A 19,991-nucleotide genomic window follows, 5' to 3' on the forward strand; every position below is an offset into this window, starting at 1 on the left:
CCACATAAGCAAAAAGAAAAAAGCCAGAAGTGGCACTGTGGCTCAAGTGGTAGAGCGCTAGCCTTGAGCTGAAGAGCTAAGGGACAGTGCCCAGGCCCAGAGTTCAGGCCCCACGACCGGACCCCCCCAAAAAATCATTTTTATGGCTTCACAATGTTATTTTCCTGTGATTTAAAAAGTATGAGTAAAAGTCTGTTGTGGTTGGGTACTAGTGGCTCACATCTAGAATCCTAGCTACTCAAGAGGCTGATATTTGAGGTTCTCAATTCCAAGCCAGCCTGGGCAGGGAAGTCCATGAAATTCTTATCTAACTGAAAGTGGGGCTGTGGCTCAAGTCATAAAGCCTTGAGCAGAAAAGGCTCAGGGATATAGTTGCTATTCAGGCACTATGCTCTTTCAGTATGTCATCTTTAACAAGCCCCAAATGCATGTCTGTGTTTTTATTACTGTTACCTTTATATACAGATGACTTTATGATGCAAGGCCTTACATTCCTCAGGAAAGATCTCTACCACTCGGCTGCATCCTCAAGCTTGGATTTTTTTGTTGTTGTTGTTGGTGGTCGTGGGGCTTGAACTCTGGACCTGGGCGCTGTCCCTCAGCTCTTCAGCTCAAGGCTAGTGCTCTACCACTTGAGCCATAGTGCCACTTCCAGCTTTTTCTGCTTATGTGGGTTCTGAGGAATAGAACCCAGGGCCTCATGCATGCAAGGCAAGCACTCTTCCACTGAGCCACCTTCCCAGCCCCTCAAACGTGGATTTTTGAGACGGTCTTGCTATGTATTTTAGGTTATCCTGGAGCTACATCTTTCTGCCTTGGCCTCCCAAGCACTGGGATTACAGGCATTTACCACCATATTTAAATAGAAAAAAAGGTTTTACAATCTGTATTTTTGTTTCATTTGTTTATTGAAAGATGCCATATGCATATATACATACATACACTGTTAAATTATACACAACCTCAAAACTTCAGCCATTCAGTTTACTTCCCTGAAATGAACCTGGTTTCCAAGGTAAAATGAAACCATTAAACTCTTCAGTATTACTCAATTCAGTGAATTTAACTGTGTGACTTTTCAATAACTTAAGGTTAGCCAGACATGTCCAGATGAATACATGCATTACATCTGTCATTGATATCTGTTTTGGAATAAGAACTTGAAAACCATTGTTGATCCCATCAATGTTTGATTTTGTTTTGTTTTGTTTTGTTGGTTGTGGGGCTTGAACTCTGGGCCTGAGCACTGTCCATGAGCTCTTCAGCTCAAGGCAAGCGCTCTACCACGTGAGCCACAGTGCTAGTTCCAATTTTCTGGTGGTTAATTGGAGATAAGAGACTCAATGACTTTCCTGCCTGGGCTGGCTTTGAACTGTTCCTGAGTAGCTAGCTCTACAGGTGTGAGCTACCCGTGCTCAGCTAATGTTTGATTTTTAGCATTATTTTCCTCCTAGCCAGCAATCACATAATAATAGTTCTACTTTTTAATCTACATTCTCTCTCTCTTATTCCTGTGTGTGTGTGTGTGTGTATGTGTGTGTGTGTGTGTGAAACATTCGAGTTTAACCTGCAGGTTCCAAGTCTTCTAAGGCTTACTGAGCTGTTGGAAATGCTTTGTGTAGTTTTTTCCTCTTCTTTTTCAGATCTCTCTTTTCTCAGGTTGCTTGGGATGAAGTCCTTTCCTCCTTGACTTTTCACTCCTGTTTCTTGTTTCAGAGGAAGAGGAAGCCTCCCCGCCTAGCGCACTGCCTCCAGGTTAGGATGGCCTTCTCCTGTCTCTGCTCTCAACTCAATTGGCAAGGAAGGAAAGAAAGAAGGAGGGAAGGAGAGAGAGAAAGAAGAAAGGGAGGGGGGAGAGAAAGAGAAAGAAAGGAAGAAAGAAAGAAAGAAAGAAAGAAAGAAAGAAAGAAAGAAAGAAAGAAAGAAAGAAAGAAAGAAAGAAAGAAGGGAAGGAGGGAAGGAAGGAAAGAAAGAAGGAATAAAGGAAGGAAGGAAAGAAAGGAAGGAAAAAAGGAAGGAAGGAAGGGAGGGAAGGAGGAAGGGAGGATAGGAGGGAGGGAAAGAAGGAAGGAAGGGAAGGAAGGAAAGAAAGACAGGGCCTATGGCTGACTGGACTTACCAAGTCAGCATTGTCTTTAATGACATCTTATGCTTTACTGGAAATTTTTTTGAAAAACACAAAAATGTATTTGTTCAATAAAGATATTGAAGATTAGGGGCAGGGTTCAAGTCCTCGAATACTTGCCTAGCAAGAATGAGGTTGTAAGTATAATACCTAGTTCTGAAAACAGACAAGCAAATATTAGGAACAGGAACATTTGTCTCCTATTTACATTTGTAGGCTCTTCATCCCCTTCTTCTTTTTTTTTTTCCAGTTGTGGGGCTTGAACTCAGGGCCTGGATGCTGTCCCTGAGCCTCTTTGTGCTCAAGGCTAGTGCTCTAACACTTGAAGCACAGCACCACTTCTGGCTTTTGTCTGAGTAGTTTATTGAAGAGTCTGATGGACTTTTTGTCTGGGCTGGCTTCAAACCTCAATCCTCAGATCTCAGCTTCCTGAGTAGCTAGGATTGCAGGCATCATTAATCATTGGACTCTTATTTTACTTTATTAATTTGTGCTAGTACTAGGGCTTGAACTTGGGGCCTCATGCTCTCACTTGACTTTTTCACTATCCCTTGAGACATACCAACCCTTCAAGTTTTTGCTTGTTAATTGGAGAAGAATTCTCATGGACTTGGCTCAGTGGTAGAGTACTTGCCTTGCATGCATGAGGCCCTGGGTTTGATTCCTAAGCATCGCCTAAGCAGAAATAAGCCAGAGTGGCGTTATGGGTCAAGTGCTAGAGCACTAGCCCTGAGCTGAAGAGCTGAGGGACAGCGCCCAGGCCCAGAGTTCAAGCCCCACAACTGACAGAAAAAAAAAAATTCGTATGGACTTTTTTTTTTTTTTTGCCAGAGTTGGCTTCAAAAATTGTTCCTCAGATCTCAGCCTTCTGAGTAGCCAAGGATTACAAGTATGAGCCACCAGCACCTGGCTGATAAATGGACTTTTAAATTATATCCTATATTTTTTTCAAAGACATGCAGTTTAGAGATGTTTTCATAGCTGGAGCTGTACTGATTCTCCATTTAATATAACTTGTAGTTTTTCTCTCCATCACCATGAGGTCCAGGATTTGGGGGACTCTGTTTCCATCCTCCTCTCCTGCCACACTTGCATCCTCCAACTCCTTTTCTTTCAGGTTTGGGTAGTCGGGCCTTGGAAAGAAAAGATTCAGGTGAGCGTCCAGCTGAACAAGGCACCCTGACCCCATCCTAATACAATAACTAATGGCCTCATTTCTTGAAGCTGTACTGGTTCTAATCCTTGTTTTATTCAGTTTGTAGCTTTGAGAAAAAGCAATATTTTATTACATTTTTTCTGATATGGAAACTAATAAAGCAATTAATTTTGCATGACCCACACGTACATTCAGGAATCTGGCCACATACAGCATCATTTTTCACATGTGACAAATACACAGATTAGGTGCCATTCTTTGAATGTGCTAAATTTCTAATAGTTTGTATTTATATAGAACTTTATATAGACTTTCAAGTGTATGCTCTCCACTATAGCTATAATTCTGAGGCTATTTGATCACTCATTCAAATATTCAATGAAATTCGTATAGTGAGTCTAACATAGTCCAACTGTGTCACTCAGTCTAGAAGGCACTGGAAGTATATTAGTGAACAAAGCAATAAGAATACTCATCGTTTTCTAATCATGAATGTTCACTGTTAATATCACACACACAGCACGCTTTTCACATTGAAGTATTAAAATGCATAATCATATAACTACTTTGCTTAACTTCATTGTGAAAATGCTCTCCTAAGCAGAGAAAACCCTAGTACTGAGCATGATTGGTACATAAAAACTAAAATAACTAAACATACATTTTCTAAATTATATATATGTATGTGTGTATAAGAAACATTAACAAATAAAGAGTTGATAACCCATGCATTCTTTCCCTAGTTTTCTGTATTCAACTCTGAGATCAAGGGAGCATTCAGTTTGTTCCAAACTTCATTATTGAATTGGCTGCAGATTAATATCAAACACCTCAGTACAACTAGAAATGCAAAATAAACTTCATTTCCAGCTTGTCTCTTCCTGGGAAAGCTTCCAGCTTCTTTTTTTCCCTCTTCATTCTTTTTCTTTTTATTGTTTTTACTGTTTTCTTTTTCTCCTTGTAGGACAAACTTTCTATTCTTTAAATTTGTACCTTTAGGTCATGATCCTGTTACTTGTCAAACTGTGGCCACATCTATACAACCTTGATAGAATTGTTTAATGAGACAACAGCAAGAAATCTACAACTATCAGACCTAGGTTGGCTTTGTGACTCTTGTCAGATAGTTTACTCTCAAATCGGTCCAATCACATTAGTCCCTTCCAGTTCTGTTTTATAGCTGTGGCCTGAAAGCCAGTCACCTGGCAAAAACACTGAGACTATTGTTTGAATACTGTCACTATCATTGTTTATCTACTATAAAGCACACAGGATGGAGACACAGAGTTAACAACTTACCTGAAAAGCTTCACTATTTCCAGGAATTATCAAATGTTCCTTCATCAGACATCTCTGTAGGAATGGGACTGTGTTCCTCTCTACCGATGGCTGCTGGGGACAAAAAAGAATGATATTATGGTGTTATGTTTATCTAGGTTTACTAGAAGAGGAAAAGAATCAGTATTGATGCAAATAGCAAACACAGGTAAGTCTGCCATAGAGGAAGCAGGCCCTAAAGTGACCCATTTCCTTCTTCTGGTTGCTAGAATGGTCTCTTGGTGAGTCACCTGCTGGAGGAGAAGAACAGGACAAGCAGAATGCCAACTCTCAGCTGTCCACCCTGTTTGTTGAGAAACCTCAGACAGGTTCAGTGAAAGTGGGTAAGTGTCTAGCATCAAATCCTCCCCTTTTCCTTTTTTTTGTCAGTCTGGGCCTGGGCACTGTCCCTCAGCTCTTCAGCTCAAGGCTAGTGCTCTACCACTTGAGCCACAGCACCACTTTTTCTGCTTATGTGGTGCTGAGGAATCAAACCCAGGGCTTCATGCATGCAAGGCAAGCACTCTACCACTGAGCCACCTTCCCAGTACCCCCTTTCCTTTTTTATAGCCATGTAAAATTCAGGTATTATAAAATTAACTATTTTAAAGCAAAAAAATGCAATGGAATTTAATGCACCCATAATGATGTGCAACTACTCCTTCTACCTAGTTTCAAAACATGTCCATCACTTCCCCCCAAAGATCTTGTAGTTCACTAAGCAATCACCCGCATTGCCCACTTCCATCAAGCCCCATCACTAATTTGCTTTTTTCTAAGGACAATCTGTTCTGGATTATTTGATATAAATAGAATCACATGATCCATGACATTTTGTTTCTGGCTTCCTTCTGTTTTTGAGGTCCACATAGGATGTATAGTATACATCAGTACTTCATTCCTTTCCATGGCTGAATAATAATCCTTTGTGTATGAGTATAATACTGAGTCCTGCTTTCTATAACCTGAAAAAGTGAATGACAGCCATTATTATCTGTAATCTTTAATACATAGGAGTCCAGTGTCTGGACCCTGAAGCTAGTTAGCTTGGATCTGAATCTTGGCTCTGCTCCTTTGTGAATAAGAAAGACCAATTGGCCTCCTTAGGCCTTGGTTTTCCCATCTGTTCTATCGGGATAGATAAACGCTGGGATGTACTTGCGAAGTATTGAAGTATTCTGAAGAGCCAAACAGCATAATTTTCTGCACCAATGGCTACTATTATTATGACACAATTTATTTTGTAAGATGATTACAAATGGTTGGAAGTCTGCAGGGGTGCTAGATCATAAGATCTCGTGTACTTCCAGAGGGTTAGACACATGGTTCACCTTTAGAAATATGCATTCAAAAATACTACTTCTATATTTCTTGGTGCTGTTGTTGTGCCAGTGCTGGGCTTGAACTCAGGGTCTGGCCACTGCCCTTGAGATTGTTTTTTGCTCAAGGCTAACATTCTATCAGTGGAGCTGCAGCTCCTCTTCCAGCTTTGTGGTGGTCAATTGGAGGTAAGAATCTCATGGGCTTTCCTGACTGGGCTGGCTTTGACCTAATCCTCAGATCTCGGGGTCCTGAGTAGCTAGGATTATTCAGAAGCCACCAGTGCCTGGCTTATTTCTGAGGTTTTTTTCTTTTTGGGGGGGGTGGTCTGGTCGTGGGGCCTGAACCCTGGGCCTGGGCGCTGTCCCTTAGCTCTTCAGCTCAAGGCTAGCACTCTACTACTTGAGCCACAGCGCCACTTCCGGCTTTTTTTTCCCCCTGCTTATGTGGTGCTGAGGAATCAAACCCAGGGCCTCATTCATGCAAGGCAAGTGCTCTACCACTGAGCCACCTTCCCAGCCCCCCCTTTTTTTGATGCTGTGATTGATACTGAATATACTATGTGAATACTAAGAATTTTCAGGGCAGAGTTGGGGAGATCTTCCTCTGCCAAGGCAATTTAGATATTAATCACATCATTCACCAGCCACATAAAATTATCTATATAGATACATGGAACAAGGAAAGCCATTGAAAAGCATAATGTTTGTCCTTTCATATACCAAATGATTCCAAGGACCTCATATGGCCCACAGACTCAACATTCCCCACCCCTGTCAGATGAACAGACATGAAGCTAAACAAACAGATGACCACAAAACTATATACCACGAAATAAATAAACAGCTTGCTGACCTTGAGCAGAACCTAGAGGTTCCAAGAATTTTAAGTAAACAAATTTCTGTAAGGAATACATTATGATCAGCTCAGAGTTTGATGTTTAACAAATATTCTGTAAATGTGAATGTAGCTAATTCTTTCAATAACTACTTCTCTGTAGCATGCAGAACAACACTGCATGTAAACAGAAATGCTGGCTCCTCTTGTTCCTGTAAGACTGCAAGACGGGCTGGTAGTGAGGTTACTTTTCATGTCCTCAGAAGCTTTTTAATCAATGCACACAAATAGTCAACTTAATGGATCTCTTTCACTTAGTCATACTCCTATAATTCCAGGCTTCCTACCACCTCGTGTAAGGAAAAAGATGCCTATGCAAAAATATTTCTTTCTTTATTTTTATTCCCCATGAATGTAAATCTCTCTATAAAAATTCTTCCCACTAGTTTCCCATTTTTCTTGTTTTGCTCCATTAACTTCAAAAGCAGAACAGGTTAGATTATCCTAAAAATGTTCACAACACTCATCAAAAAGTGGGACTAAGATTCATGCTAGTGGCCTCACACCTGTCATCCTAGCTACTCAAGAGGCTGAGATCTGAGGATCATGGTTTGAAAGTCTGTGAGACTTATTTCCAATTAACTAGCAGATAGCCAGAAGTAGAGCTGTGGCTCTAGGAAAACTCTAAGCTTAAGCACAAAAGCTCTGGGACAACACCCAGTCCCTGAGTTCAAACCCCAGTACTGGCACCAAAAATACATACATACATACATAAAATAAGTTGGGGCCAACTCATTGCACAATTCTTAAGTGCAAAGCACACCATAGTTTATTAGTTACAGACCTGTGTCAACTTCTCCCAGTTAAAACCAAAACAAATGTCATGTTATTTTTTTGTTTTTTTTGGGGGGGGGGGTCCAGTCGTGAGGCCTGAACTCTGGGCCTGGGCACTGTCCCTCAGCTCTTCAGCTCAAGGCTAGCGCTCTACCACTTGAGCCACAGCGCCACTTTGGCTTTTTTTTCTTTTTGCTTATGTGGTGCTGGGGAATTGAACCCAGGGCCTCAGGCATGCAATGCAAGCGCTCTACCACTGAGCCACCTTCCCAGCCACAAATGTCATATTTTTAAGCCACAGATTGAATCCATGTGTATTTTCTAGGAGCAAACATCACCTTTATAGCCAAAGTCAAGGCTGAAGATCTTCTTAGAAAACCCACCATCAAATGGTTCAAAGGGAAATGGATGGATCTGGCCAGCAAAGCCGGAAAGCACCTCCAGCTGAAGGAAACCTTCGAGAGGCAAACTCGGGTATGGCTCAGGGCTCAACTAGCTCCTTTCTTCTGTGTGGGGAAGAAGTCATTTCAGATGTAGCTTTGAGTGATTTCAGTGCCAGAAAAATCTGTGGAATTACCATTCCTAATGTCTCTAACGCCATTGAAATGGTCATGTGCTAAGGAACCACGGGGGGGGGGGGACATATTTATCCCCCTGTTCTGATACTGTTGTATTAGACTCCCTAGATAAAGTTACACTGAGGAAGTTTGTAAAGTAACTGAAAGGTGATGGTCCCTTGCTGTCGGCAAGATAGAACTACAGTATGTCTGGATGCATTGTGTTATAGATATACACATTCGAGATGCAGATCATCAAGGCCAAAGAGAACTATGCGGGAAATTACAGATGTGAAGTCACCTACAAGGATAAGTTTGATAGCTGTTCTTTTGATCTTGAAGTTCATGGTAAGAGAACCTTCTTGCTTGCATACATGTGATTTTTATGTTATGTTATTTTTAAATGGGAAGGGATGGAAAGAGAAGAAATCATTTAACATAATGAAATTGGGGGGCATTTTTCTTTCAAAATTGAACAATGTGTTGATGTGGCCATTTTTGCCATCTTGGTGAATTGTTATTGTGATTTCACTTTTAAGAAGTGGGATTTGAACTGGGAGAGAGTGAAGGAAAAGGTGACAGAGTCCAAAACAAAAATGCATTCTTTTTTTTAATTTTTATTTTATTGTAAAGATGCTGTACAGATGGGTTACCGTTACATGGATAAGGCAAAGAGTACATTTCTTGTCGAGTATTGTTACCCCTTCCCTTGTTGTTCTCCCACTATCTCTTCCCATACCTACCTCCCTCCCTCCTTTCCTCACTGGGAAATGTACTATTTACCTGATTTATGTAATTATAACCCCTCTGTACATCATCTTTATAACAATAAATTAAAAAGAAAAGTGGGTTTTGTAGCTGGGTGGCTCATTCCTGCTGAAGGTTGAGATCTGAGGATAGCAGTTGGAAGCCAACCTGGGCAGAAAAGTCTGAAAGGCTCTTATTACCAACTAGCCAATAAAAAGCCAGAAGTATGATTCAACTGGTAGAGCTCCAGCTTTGAGCAGAAAGTACTAAGGTATAGCACCTAGGATCTGTATTCAAGACCAAATTCACACACACACAATAGGATTTGACACTATTACTAAGTATCTCTTGAGCATGCTACCTGCATTCCTTCACTCTCTCAGATAAGGGATGTCAATGAATATATCTGTTTCATTAAGGCCACTCAGGTGTGGGGATAAGGTCTTATACACGCTAAGAGAATGTTAGGATACCCAGGAAGAAGGGAGACATTCCCTTACAGGGACTGATGTCAGATATGGAAGTTCTCCATCTATATGTTCCATGTACTTCCCAGAGTAAAAATAATGTGCATAAATGTAAAGAAATGCACTTAGGTTTGGGAAATTCTACCTTTTCACATACACAAAGGGCAAGTGAACCCTGCAGCAAAGATGACAGAATTTAGATCAATTCACGTAAGTTGATGTGACCACAGGAGACAGAAGCTAGTGTGATTTTATTTTATTATTATATTTTATATTTTCTTGTCAGTCATGGGGCTTGAACTCAGACCCTGAGCACTGTCCCTGAGCTTTTTCACTCAAGGCTAGCATTCTACCACTTTGACCCACCATGCCACTTCTGGTTTTCTGATGGTTAATTGAAGATAACCTGGCACTAGTGTGATTTTTAAATGGAGTTATTGCAAGTAGTAGAGAGTTGAATTCCAGGCTACTTATTCTATGTTTGAATGATATTCTTGGTCATAGACACCACACCCCAACCTAGAGACCTTCTGGAGTCAGCTTACTGGAAGTATGAAGAATCCACAAGGCATATCCTACCCTGTTGAGTATAAGAGTGAAGAAAATCAATCACACACAGCTCATTACAAAGGGAAGGTCAGTCACACAGAACTAGGAAGAGTCCTCAAGTCCCCAAGAAGCATTTAGACCTGAGACAGAGGTTAAATGGGAATTTTGTGGGGGGGCAGGGTAGGGGTTCCATAATGAATTCAAGCCATAATGCAGACTCAACAACAACAAAAAAGAGCAGCACTTAGGCAGATTAGAATCAAAGGTGAAGGCTTGGCAAAATGGCTCAGTTGGTAGAGCATCAGCCAATGAGCAAAAGCATCAGATCAAGGGTCAAATCCCTGTCTTGAACAACAACAAAAGAATCAAAGGTGGAAGTTCTGAAGAGGTGAGTTTTGTCTTTATATGTGGATGAGTTCTTTCAGGATCATTGAATAGATGAGAAATAAGTAGCTTGGAACTCAACTCTCTACCACTTGGAATACATCCATTTAAAATCACACTAGCTTCAGAAGCCAGTGGCTTATGCCTGTAATCCTTGTTACAGAGGAGGCTGAGATCTGAAGATCATAGTTCAAAGCCAGCCCAGGCAGGAATGTCTATGAGACTCTCATCTCCCATTAACCAAATGAACCTGAGAAGGTCTTGCTATTCCCATTCCAAGAAAGGTCCAACAAAGGTTGAATGATCGTAGGCAGGGACATTAATTCTTCTGTGTTAAATGAGAATTTTGCCCTGGCCAAGGCATCTCTAAGAATCTCCTGAAGGCCTTTTTAAGTCTAGATTTGTAGATATCTCTCCCTGAGCTGGTGGATCAGAATCTCCAGTAGGACTCCTTGGATGACTCTCATGGGCATGCAAGTGAAACAACAATCATACACAGAAGCCCCTGTGGTCCCCTCTATTGGTTCCTCATGAGGGAGGAGAAGACCTGCCTTCGTGGCACAGCCAATCTGGAGACAGCTAGCACCTCTACCCCAGGATCTTCCATCCAACCAATCCCCACAGCTCATGAAGGAACTGAAATGAAACTTGCCTTCTTAATGGGTATTAACATCTGCTGTTTTCTTTCCTTTCAAAGAATCTACGGGGACTACTCCAAACATTGACATCAGATCTGCCTTCAAGAGAAGGTAATTTCCAAAGGGGAAATCTAGATGGCTATTATATTGCACAGAGGTGGAGGCTTTTCAAACTGTATCTTTCATCCCCTAAAGTTCATATGCCAAAGAAGAATCATTTCACTGTGGTCATACACACTACTTTTGTAAACACTGGTATTGCAGCTAAGCTTAATGTCCAATCAAGTATAAATGCTGATGTTTTTAGAATAGCCTTGCCAAAATAAAGCTGTTATTTTTGACGGTATTATGGTTGCTTTAGAAGAATACACTCTCAACCTATTCATAAGTACATGTTTCACAAGGCATTATTTTCCTCAAAATAAGAGATATTTAAATCTACCACCAGTTAATTAATATGAAAAGCCTTTTTATTTCAATTAGTGATCACCTACAAATCACTTAAGGAGTAACTAAATCATGTAGTTCCCTTACCACAATTAGTAGACAGTTACTGAAGTTAACATGGTATAATATTGAATTATTATGCATAAAAGGTTACTGAATCCACTAGAATTAACAACACTGTTGAGCTGGGCACCTGTGGCTCATGCCTGTAATCTTAGCTACTCAGGAGGCTGAGATCTGAGGATGGCAGTTCAAAGACAGCCTGGGCAGGAAAGTCTGTGAGATCTAATCTCCAATTAACCACCAGAAAACCAAAATTGGCACTGTGGCTCAAGTGGTACAGTTGCTCACATTGAGCTGAAGAGTTGAGGGACAGCGTCCAGGCCCAGAGTTCAAGCCACATGACCAAAAAAATAAATACTATTGAAAGGCAGATTCCAGATACTTATTTAGTTTTGCAGCTCCCAAGGCTGAAAAAAAATAAAAATATTACGGAAAGAAAATGAAAATTGTTTCTCTTCTCTGAGATACATAACTAGTCCCTTCTTACTGTATTAGCTTCTATTTTTAAATGATAACATCTTTGATAAAGTATTTTGTTTTTTCTAAGACCAAATCCATGTACTGTTGTGTTGAATAAGGAAAGAAAGTCATTTTAAGTTATAAAGCATTGTATGTATTAGGAAAACATATAGCATCTGTTTTTATAAAGCAACACTTTGGTTCATTAATAAAAGGTACATTTCCCTCTTAAATTATGAATAAATAAAATGCAAATTACTCTGAAAAGATATTGAAAATTACCTGACCAGTAATTTGTGTGTGTGTGCCTATCCTGGAGCTAGAAATCAGGGTCTTGAGGCTGTCCTTGAGCTTTTGTGCTCAAAGCTATCAGTCTATCACTTGAGCCACAGCTCCACTTCTAGCTTTTTGGTGATTAATTGGAGAAAAGAGTCTCATAGACTTCCCTGTCCAGGCTGACTTAAAACTGCCAATCCCCAGATCTCAGTCTCCTGAGCAGCTAGGGTTACAGGTGTGAGCCACAAGTACCCAGCTATAGTAATTGGTATTTTAAATGTGAAAACAAAAATCTCAAAGTTTCAGATCCTATTATTTTCCTTCTACCTTCTCCCCTCAAACTTAGCAAATGCATAGATCTAAAACTATCCCCATGACTCATACAAGTATATTTCAGAACAGAAACATGACCTACGGTTCCAAATTCTAAAGCCCTAAACACCTTAGATTAGAGAAATTTTGGAAACACAGTACTTGAGTTTAATCCTTATGACTTACATATTGTACACACTGTTTTTAACCCACAGACTCTTTCCTTAGAAACCATAACTAACATTTGTAAAGCTCAGGAAACAAAATCTTCATTTAAAAAACTAAACATGTAAGTAAAATATGTAGTGCCATTATATGTGAGCACCACAGCTTTTTTATTTTAAGAGTTTCTATGAAATCACAATGGTGGCTGCATGCTTAATCTAAGATGCATTTCTCTGTAGGAAAGCACATTAAAAAACTGAAAAGTTCATCAGCAACCCAAAGATAAATTTTTGAAAAATATCTTTTAAAAAGCTATTAACATGAAAATGAAAAGATTGCAATATAGAGGGCAATCCTCTGAAAACAAAAAGGAATGCATCTTTGGAAGAGCTCTGCACCAGCTCCATTCATGCTTATGTTAGTATCTCACTATCTGATTCATCTATTCATGGACATAAAGAAGTTACCTTTGATATAAGGCTTTGCACTTATATATCTGGCCCTGGTACACTTTGTCCTCCAAGCCCATCTCTGTCTTATATGCACAACAGAGATCAACAAAAGTCCTTTGCTTTTCACATAGGTTTGTTTACCCAACTTGCAATAACAAAGTACTTTGTGTTGCTTGGCTTAAATGCATTTGTGTTACCTAGTTTTAACACAAATCCAAGCAGTTTTCTATATGCAATCTACAAAATCGTGTCTTCTGAAATCATCGAGGAGCACACGCTTCTCATGGCTGCTTTTCCACAAGTACATGCTCCAAGAACTTCCAGTGTGACTTGTGTGAAAAGCAATAGTTTGTGTCGATTCAGTCCTTGCGTGATCGTACAAAATTGCATATGTTCTATGTAGAGTGTTTGGGGGAGAGTGTTATGTATGTGTCTACATTAAACCCAGATTTGCTTTTCTTTTGTTAATGACAGTGGAGAAGGTCAAGAGGATGCAGGGGAACTTGACTTTAGTGGTCTCCTGAAACGTAGGTGAGAACCAAGACATGGGGTCCAGGCACCTCAGCACTTTTACATCTCCTCCCAGTGAAGTCAAGTTAATGTGAATGCCTTTCAAGGAACTTTCCTTTCTTAAAAAGTGTTTTGCTTACACAACATAACAGAATCAACTAAGAAAGGATGAAAAAGTAACTGCATACTAATCTCTTAAAAACTGTAGCTGATGCTTTCAAACTTTCTCCACGTTTCCTGAGTTCTCCCATGTCTTCTTAATTGGGTATGAGGAGATTTGAAAACCGGAGACATTAAGGTTTAAATACCCAGAAACTTTTTTTTTAATTAATTAATTTATTTTTTATTGCGAAAATACTGTACAGAGGGGTTACAATTACATGGGCAAGATAATGAGTACATTTCTTATCAAGCATTGTAGCCTCCTCCTTTGTTACCCAGAAACTTTTAAGATGGCACATGATTCTTCTCATGATTAAATAAATTAAATCTCCATCATCTTGCTTTTGGTATTGGTATTTGACCAAACAAATAAATTGCTACTCAATTGGTAGCAGTCTCTGCAGGTGTACTTACCTATGCCTCATTACCAAGGTCAAGAGATGCTGAGTGACTCACTCCCTCAGGCCCACAAGATGTGCAGGCAGAGCAGACACCCAAATCCAAATTTGTCTTTTCTGAGTCACCATTATCTTCTGTGACTCCATGTAAGAAGTACTACGCACACCTCACCTGCCCTGGAAGCTCATTCTCCTGTGTAAAACATGTATTGACACTTTAAAAAGATAAGAACTCTCCTGCAATCCTTTATTTAACCCTAAAATAAAATAAAAATATCCAAAGCTTCCTCTGTATAGAATGTATAAATTCAGGAATCCAGGAGATGTCTCATAGAAAGGGATGAATATATATTTTGGGAGAGTAGTGACAAAAAAACTTAGATTCAAATCTCAACTCCACCATCTAGTTATATGACTTTTGTCATCTATGTCTTTTCTGAGACTTTCTTCTCATATTTGTAAATGTGAACAGTTGAAACAACTTAACAGAGCTAGTGTGAAAATTAAGTATAAAAGGCATGGCCCATAGTAGTTGGAAACTAAATAGGCATTTCCAGTTACAAAATATCTGTTTTCCCTTCAGGAGTATATATTTATAAAGAGCATACACACTCACACACACACACACACACACACACACACACACACACACAAATGAGAGTGTGGAAGGGAGAAAGGGAGAGCTATCAAAATATAATACAGAACATTATTAATTGTCTTTTTCTGATTGTTCTTTTTGGAAGATTAAAGAAATTCAATTATATGGTCAAAATTCCTAGAGGAAAATAATTTGAAACAACTACTTGGAGGGATTCAGCCTTAGTGTCTCTGTCCCTCTCATGTGATAGTCTTATCTATTGTTCAATAACCTTCTTTGTTTACTGCTAAAACAAAAATGAGGAGCCAACGTGTCTTCAGTTCTCATTTTCTTTGCATTTCCTTAACTAAGACTTTGGTTCCTAATTAGATTGTTGCTAACATAAGGCTATATTGATTTAATACTGTACTAATCTACTATCACAACTTTAGAAGTGATGTGTTTTCTTACTAATTTGTAAATTGCATGTGTTTTAATTGTGGTAATGATACATGGTTGCCATTTCTACTTTTTTGGGAGTGTGTGACAAAAATCCCCATCAAGATGAATATCGTTATGATCAACATCTCTGTTCCAAAAAGATCTCCTTGCCCTGGTTAAAGCCAGCTTCTTTCACATAGACATTAGGTGAAGCAGGAATCTTTTGAGCAGTAAGTATTCTTTTATGGGATTAGATCTATATAAATCCTTGGAAGTTTTATTCTACATAAAATTTCTATAAATGCTCTGTAGTTCACAAGGATCATAAAGTTATAGAGATTTTGATGTAGATGAAATTACTCTGGATGTTGTATAGGTCTGTCCCAGCAATGGAAAAGAATCCTAAATCTGCAATTTTCTTGTCCTCATCACTTAAGCATGCAGACAGGGCTATGGGCAGCCACTATGGTAAGTAGAGTTACTTTCCAGATAAGTGAAGGAAATGCTACTGGAGAGACCTTTGATCTCACATTCCATGACAGAAGTGACTGCCTCTATTTGTGATTCAGAATACAATTAACTTATGGAAAGGAAAAGAAAGAAATAGGCAAGAGGTCATTGCTCTTCTATGAGAAAGTTGATAAAGAAGATGGCATGTATCCTGGTGTTTTAATGGAAAATGAGGAAGGTATTTGGTTTTATGATCTATTAATTAAACCAATTTATTACTAGCTTCCTTCATAAAATATTCCCCTCATTAATCTAGGAATATCTCCGTAGTTGACAAGTGCCTTTTGTTAGCTTACATATATTCTGTGTAGTTTGATATTTTTGCACTATCAAAAGGATACTTGAAGTGTTTGTGTATGTAATTCTCCTCAATTAAAATACAAATTACTGCAGACTATGTATGGCATAATTCGTGTTTAAGGGCATGTTCAGGCTGGCATGTGACCAAAAAAATCAAATATTAATAAATTGAGTAAACACCCCACAGAAAATATTACAGATATACATGCATACACATTTTAATTGCAATTGTCTAATATTTAAAAAGATATATCTGAAATACAGACTACCTTCAGCCTATAAATTTCATTGGTTCTGGCAAATTATTGCCACTCCAATTTCAGGACAATTTATTTAAGCTTTTCAATTTCCGCATATTTTTATTTCAATGAGATCACAATAATGCTATGTGAAATTTATCAAGGCCCATTTTCCTAAGGTGTTTTCTAGCTCTTCCCATCAAAGTTAAGTTACTAAGGGATCCACAACTTCTCACTCCCTTCCATTTTTCAAGACATTGGCCTTCCCTGGAACATTGGAACCCCCTGTCCATTTGGGCAAAAATGACTTACATAGCAATGTAAAATGGAAATTAGATGTTTAGGAGTTAGAGTTCCTAAAGATACCCTAAACATTATGCTAACAATATATTTTCCTTCTCTCTCCTGTATACTTTACTTTTATTACAACTCAGGATTTCCCTCTCATAGTTTGTATGAGTATAAAGAAGAAAGTCTGAAACAGGAATAATAAATGAGACAAAGCAAACATATTTGTAACTTATCAGTCCTAACATAACAACATGAATCTGTTTCCACACTAGTGCATAAGATGTGTTAATCAGGATTTCTGGAAATTAAATTCAAATCAGTATAATTCACAGTAAGTAGTCACCTTGTAACATTTCCAGTTTAGACTGGTATAAATAGTTAAGTCAGCCTCAATGAAATCAATTTTTTTTAACAAATGAAGAAAATAATTTAAATTACATTTTACAATTATACTAAGCTCCTTTTTTCTAAAGTATTTATTCATGAATGTCATGGTGAAGTTTTGAAATAGAAGAAAACAAATGTCTTTTAATTCTTATAAAGTTTTAGTTATATATGTTCTTCAAAATTTCTATATGTTCTTTAGGTAGTGATCAAATTTTGGGGCCATAAGTTCAATAATTACTCTCAGAGGTTACTTTCCCTTCGTTCATGGGACTCTAAATTTTTTTTTTTACCATTTACTATTTACATGTTTTAATTCAACTTCATCCTACTTCCAAAAGGGAGAATTCAAGACAATATGTTACAAAGATATGAGAGAATTTTTTTTTTGCATCACTCTTCTACCAATTTAGAGAAACCAGGGTATGGAGGATAGAAAACAATACTGGAGTTTGAACTTAGGGCCTAAAACTCACCAGCCAGATACTCTCCCTCTTGATCCTAGGAACAGCATCTTTCTTCTTTTTTTTTTAAGTAAAAATCTTCATCCATAAAACTATTTTTTTAAAAAACCCTCATGAGAGTTTTATTTTTAAAATATAAAAGCTAAGAAAAGTGCCTAATGTACATAATCATGTATGTGCTAGGAAAAATGCTATTGTCAAAATCAAAGCCTTGAAATACTGTCTTTGTACTGGCCTATACATCAGTAAGGAAAAAGAGGTCATTCTCATTCACAAGCCACTAGTCAACTCTTTTAGTTCTCATTTTACTATTATTATTATTTTCTAATCCATGAACATAGTATACCTCCATCTACAAGTATTTAGTTCTTAATCTACTTTTCAAAATGAATTTACAACCCATATCTAAGGTGAGAACCATTCTATTTCTCTAATTTCACGCTCAATTAGCTTGTCTTCCCCCTCCCCCCCAAAAATTGTTCTTTTAATATAAGAAAATGAAAAGTGTTAGCATTACTGTACATATTTGAGCTACCAGGTGGTAGTTTCCCTAAGACTTCAAATAAGGCGAATAGACTTATTTGGTGGCTTTAAATAGAGCTTTTTAACACAATCCCCCCCCCCCAAAAAAAGTCAGGATCACACCCCGGGCTTCCTTTACTCTAAGGGTCAGGACAGTTACTGAAGAGGCCATGGTTCTCTCTGGTTAGGGAGGTGAAGCAGCAGGAAGAGGAACCTGAGATTGATGTGTGGGAGCTGCTGAAGAACGCGAACCCCAACGAGTATGAGAAGATCGCTTTCCAGTATGGTATCACAGACCTGCGGGGCATGCTCAAGAGGCTCAAGCGGATGCGTCGGGTGGAAAAGAAGAGTGCAGGTGAGCACTGGAGGAGGAGCACTGGAGGAGGGTGCAGTGGCAAAGGCTGACCCAAGCCAGGCGAACTGGAAAGACTCAACCTTTACCTCACGCCCTTACTTCATCCTGTCCACCCTGGCTTAGGGAGAAGCCAGAAGGGTGTGGGGGCAACAGGAGGGCCCCTCTCTTTTGATGGCCTCTAACCTCAGTGGCAATGCAGATAGTAGGACAGTTGAGGGTCATCTCCACCCCTCCACCCCCCAAGAATGGACAGCCAACCCTTTGTACCACACCCACATCTCCCTCACAAAGCCTTGGCTTTTAGACAAGAGGAGGTTCTCTGTCTCTGCTTAACATCCTATTTCTCCACCTTTCCAGCTAGGGATGGGGAGTTTGCTTCTCTCACACAATGTACTTTTGGGAAGTTTCTGTGCCAGGGATCTGTAGTATGGTTTTAAATACTTTTTTCCCGTTAATGTGGAAAAGAGAGAGAGAGAGAGAGAGAGGAAAGAATATGTTCAAAATATAAAATGTTGACCACTCAAGTTCTTTGCAGTTTCTTGTAGTAGATCATCAGTTATTGGTTTGACCATACATCAGGGTGATAGATGAATCCTATGATGATTTATTGTTTTACTAGTTATTCAGAGACAATTTAAAGATTCGCGTTGATCACCTATACTTTATTTCTAAACTGCGTGTGGATTCCTTGAGAAATATAACTGGGAAAAAATACAGCTAGTTACTATGTTTTAGCTTAGTTGTTTTGTTTTGTTTTGCAGAGCTTAGCTATTTCCATGATCCCAGAACCCCTAAAATTACTATCTTGAGCCTAGGAATTCATAGTCTCAAACATCAGTGTAGACACCTGTTTTTCCCAGATTGGCTTTTCACGTGTGTGTGTGTGTGTGTGTGTGTGTGTGTGTGTGTGTTGTATATGCAAGGAGTCGTTTTAAAATTCTATTTTAGGGGCTGGAAAAGTAGCTCAGTGGTAGAGTGCTTTTGCATGCATAAGGCCCTGGGTTTGATTCCTCAGCACCACATAGGCAGAAAAAAGCTGGAAGTGGAGCTATGGCTCAAGTGGTAGAGCGCTAGCCTTGAGCTGAAGAGCTGAGGGACAGCACCCAAGCCCCAGGGTTCAGGCCCCGTGACCGACAAAAATAAATAAATAAATAAATAAATAAATAAATAATTCTATTTTAGGGGCAAATTTCTAAAATACTAAAAGTTGGGTAAGTCCACGATTTCAATTAACCAAAGGTATTGAATTGAATCCCATTAATTACTGAATTTCATACAAATTCCATAATGAACAGTAACTTGTGGGCTTGATATATCACTCAAGTGGTAGTATGCAAATCTAGCATGCATAAAGTCTTGAGTTTAAACACCAGTATTTCCCAAAATAAACAGACAAAAAAAAACATGATATAGAAATTCAAAAATAGAGCTGGATGTGGTAGCACATGGCTATAATCCCAGTACTAGGGGAGCTTAGGGAAAAGGGTATCAAGTTCCAGACTAGCCTAAGCTATCCAGTGAGATTGTTTCTCACAAAACAAGCCAAAAGAAAAATAAAGAGAAGGACTATTTTAAAAATAATTCCAGTGGTTCAAATAATATTAGAGAATTAAAAGAAATTATCATATAGTTCAGTTTCATTTAGGTTCATCTCCGAAGAATTGGGTCATTTTTAAAGTGTCTTCAACTATTCTTTTCTTAGGTTTCTTTTTATTTATTGGTTGATTTTTTTT

At 38.9% G+C, this 19,991-nt stretch overlaps 1 protein-coding gene across 1 annotated transcript in view; it reads left to right on the forward strand.

Annotated features, from left to right (window-relative positions):
• The window catches only part of Mybpc1 (myosin binding protein C, slow type), a 72,784-nt gene that overhangs the window by 8,766 nt on the left and 44,027 nt on the right, over positions 1 to 19,991 (forward strand). The window contains exons 3-10 of the mRNA XM_013019039.1: positions 1,717 to 1,755; positions 3,243 to 3,278; positions 4,829 to 4,942; positions 7,915 to 8,063; positions 8,377 to 8,494; positions 10,991 to 11,042; positions 13,580 to 13,636; positions 18,092 to 18,258. Of these exons, the coding sequence (XP_012874493.1) occupies positions 1,717 to 1,755; positions 3,243 to 3,278; positions 4,829 to 4,942; positions 7,915 to 8,063; positions 8,377 to 8,494; positions 10,991 to 11,042; positions 13,580 to 13,636; positions 18,092 to 18,258 (732 nt within the window). The remainder of the gene's footprint in view (positions 1 to 1,716; positions 1,756 to 3,242; positions 3,279 to 4,828; positions 4,943 to 7,914; positions 8,064 to 8,376; positions 8,495 to 10,990; positions 11,043 to 13,579; positions 13,637 to 18,091; positions 18,259 to 19,991) is intronic.

The sequence above is a fragment of the Dipodomys ordii genome, unplaced genomic scaffold, assembly GCF_000151885.1.
Source record: "Dipodomys ordii isolate 6190 unplaced genomic scaffold, Dord_2.0 Scaffold3, whole genome shotgun sequence".
Classification (NCBI taxonomy): domain Eukaryota; kingdom Metazoa; phylum Chordata; class Mammalia; order Rodentia; family Heteromyidae; genus Dipodomys; species Dipodomys ordii.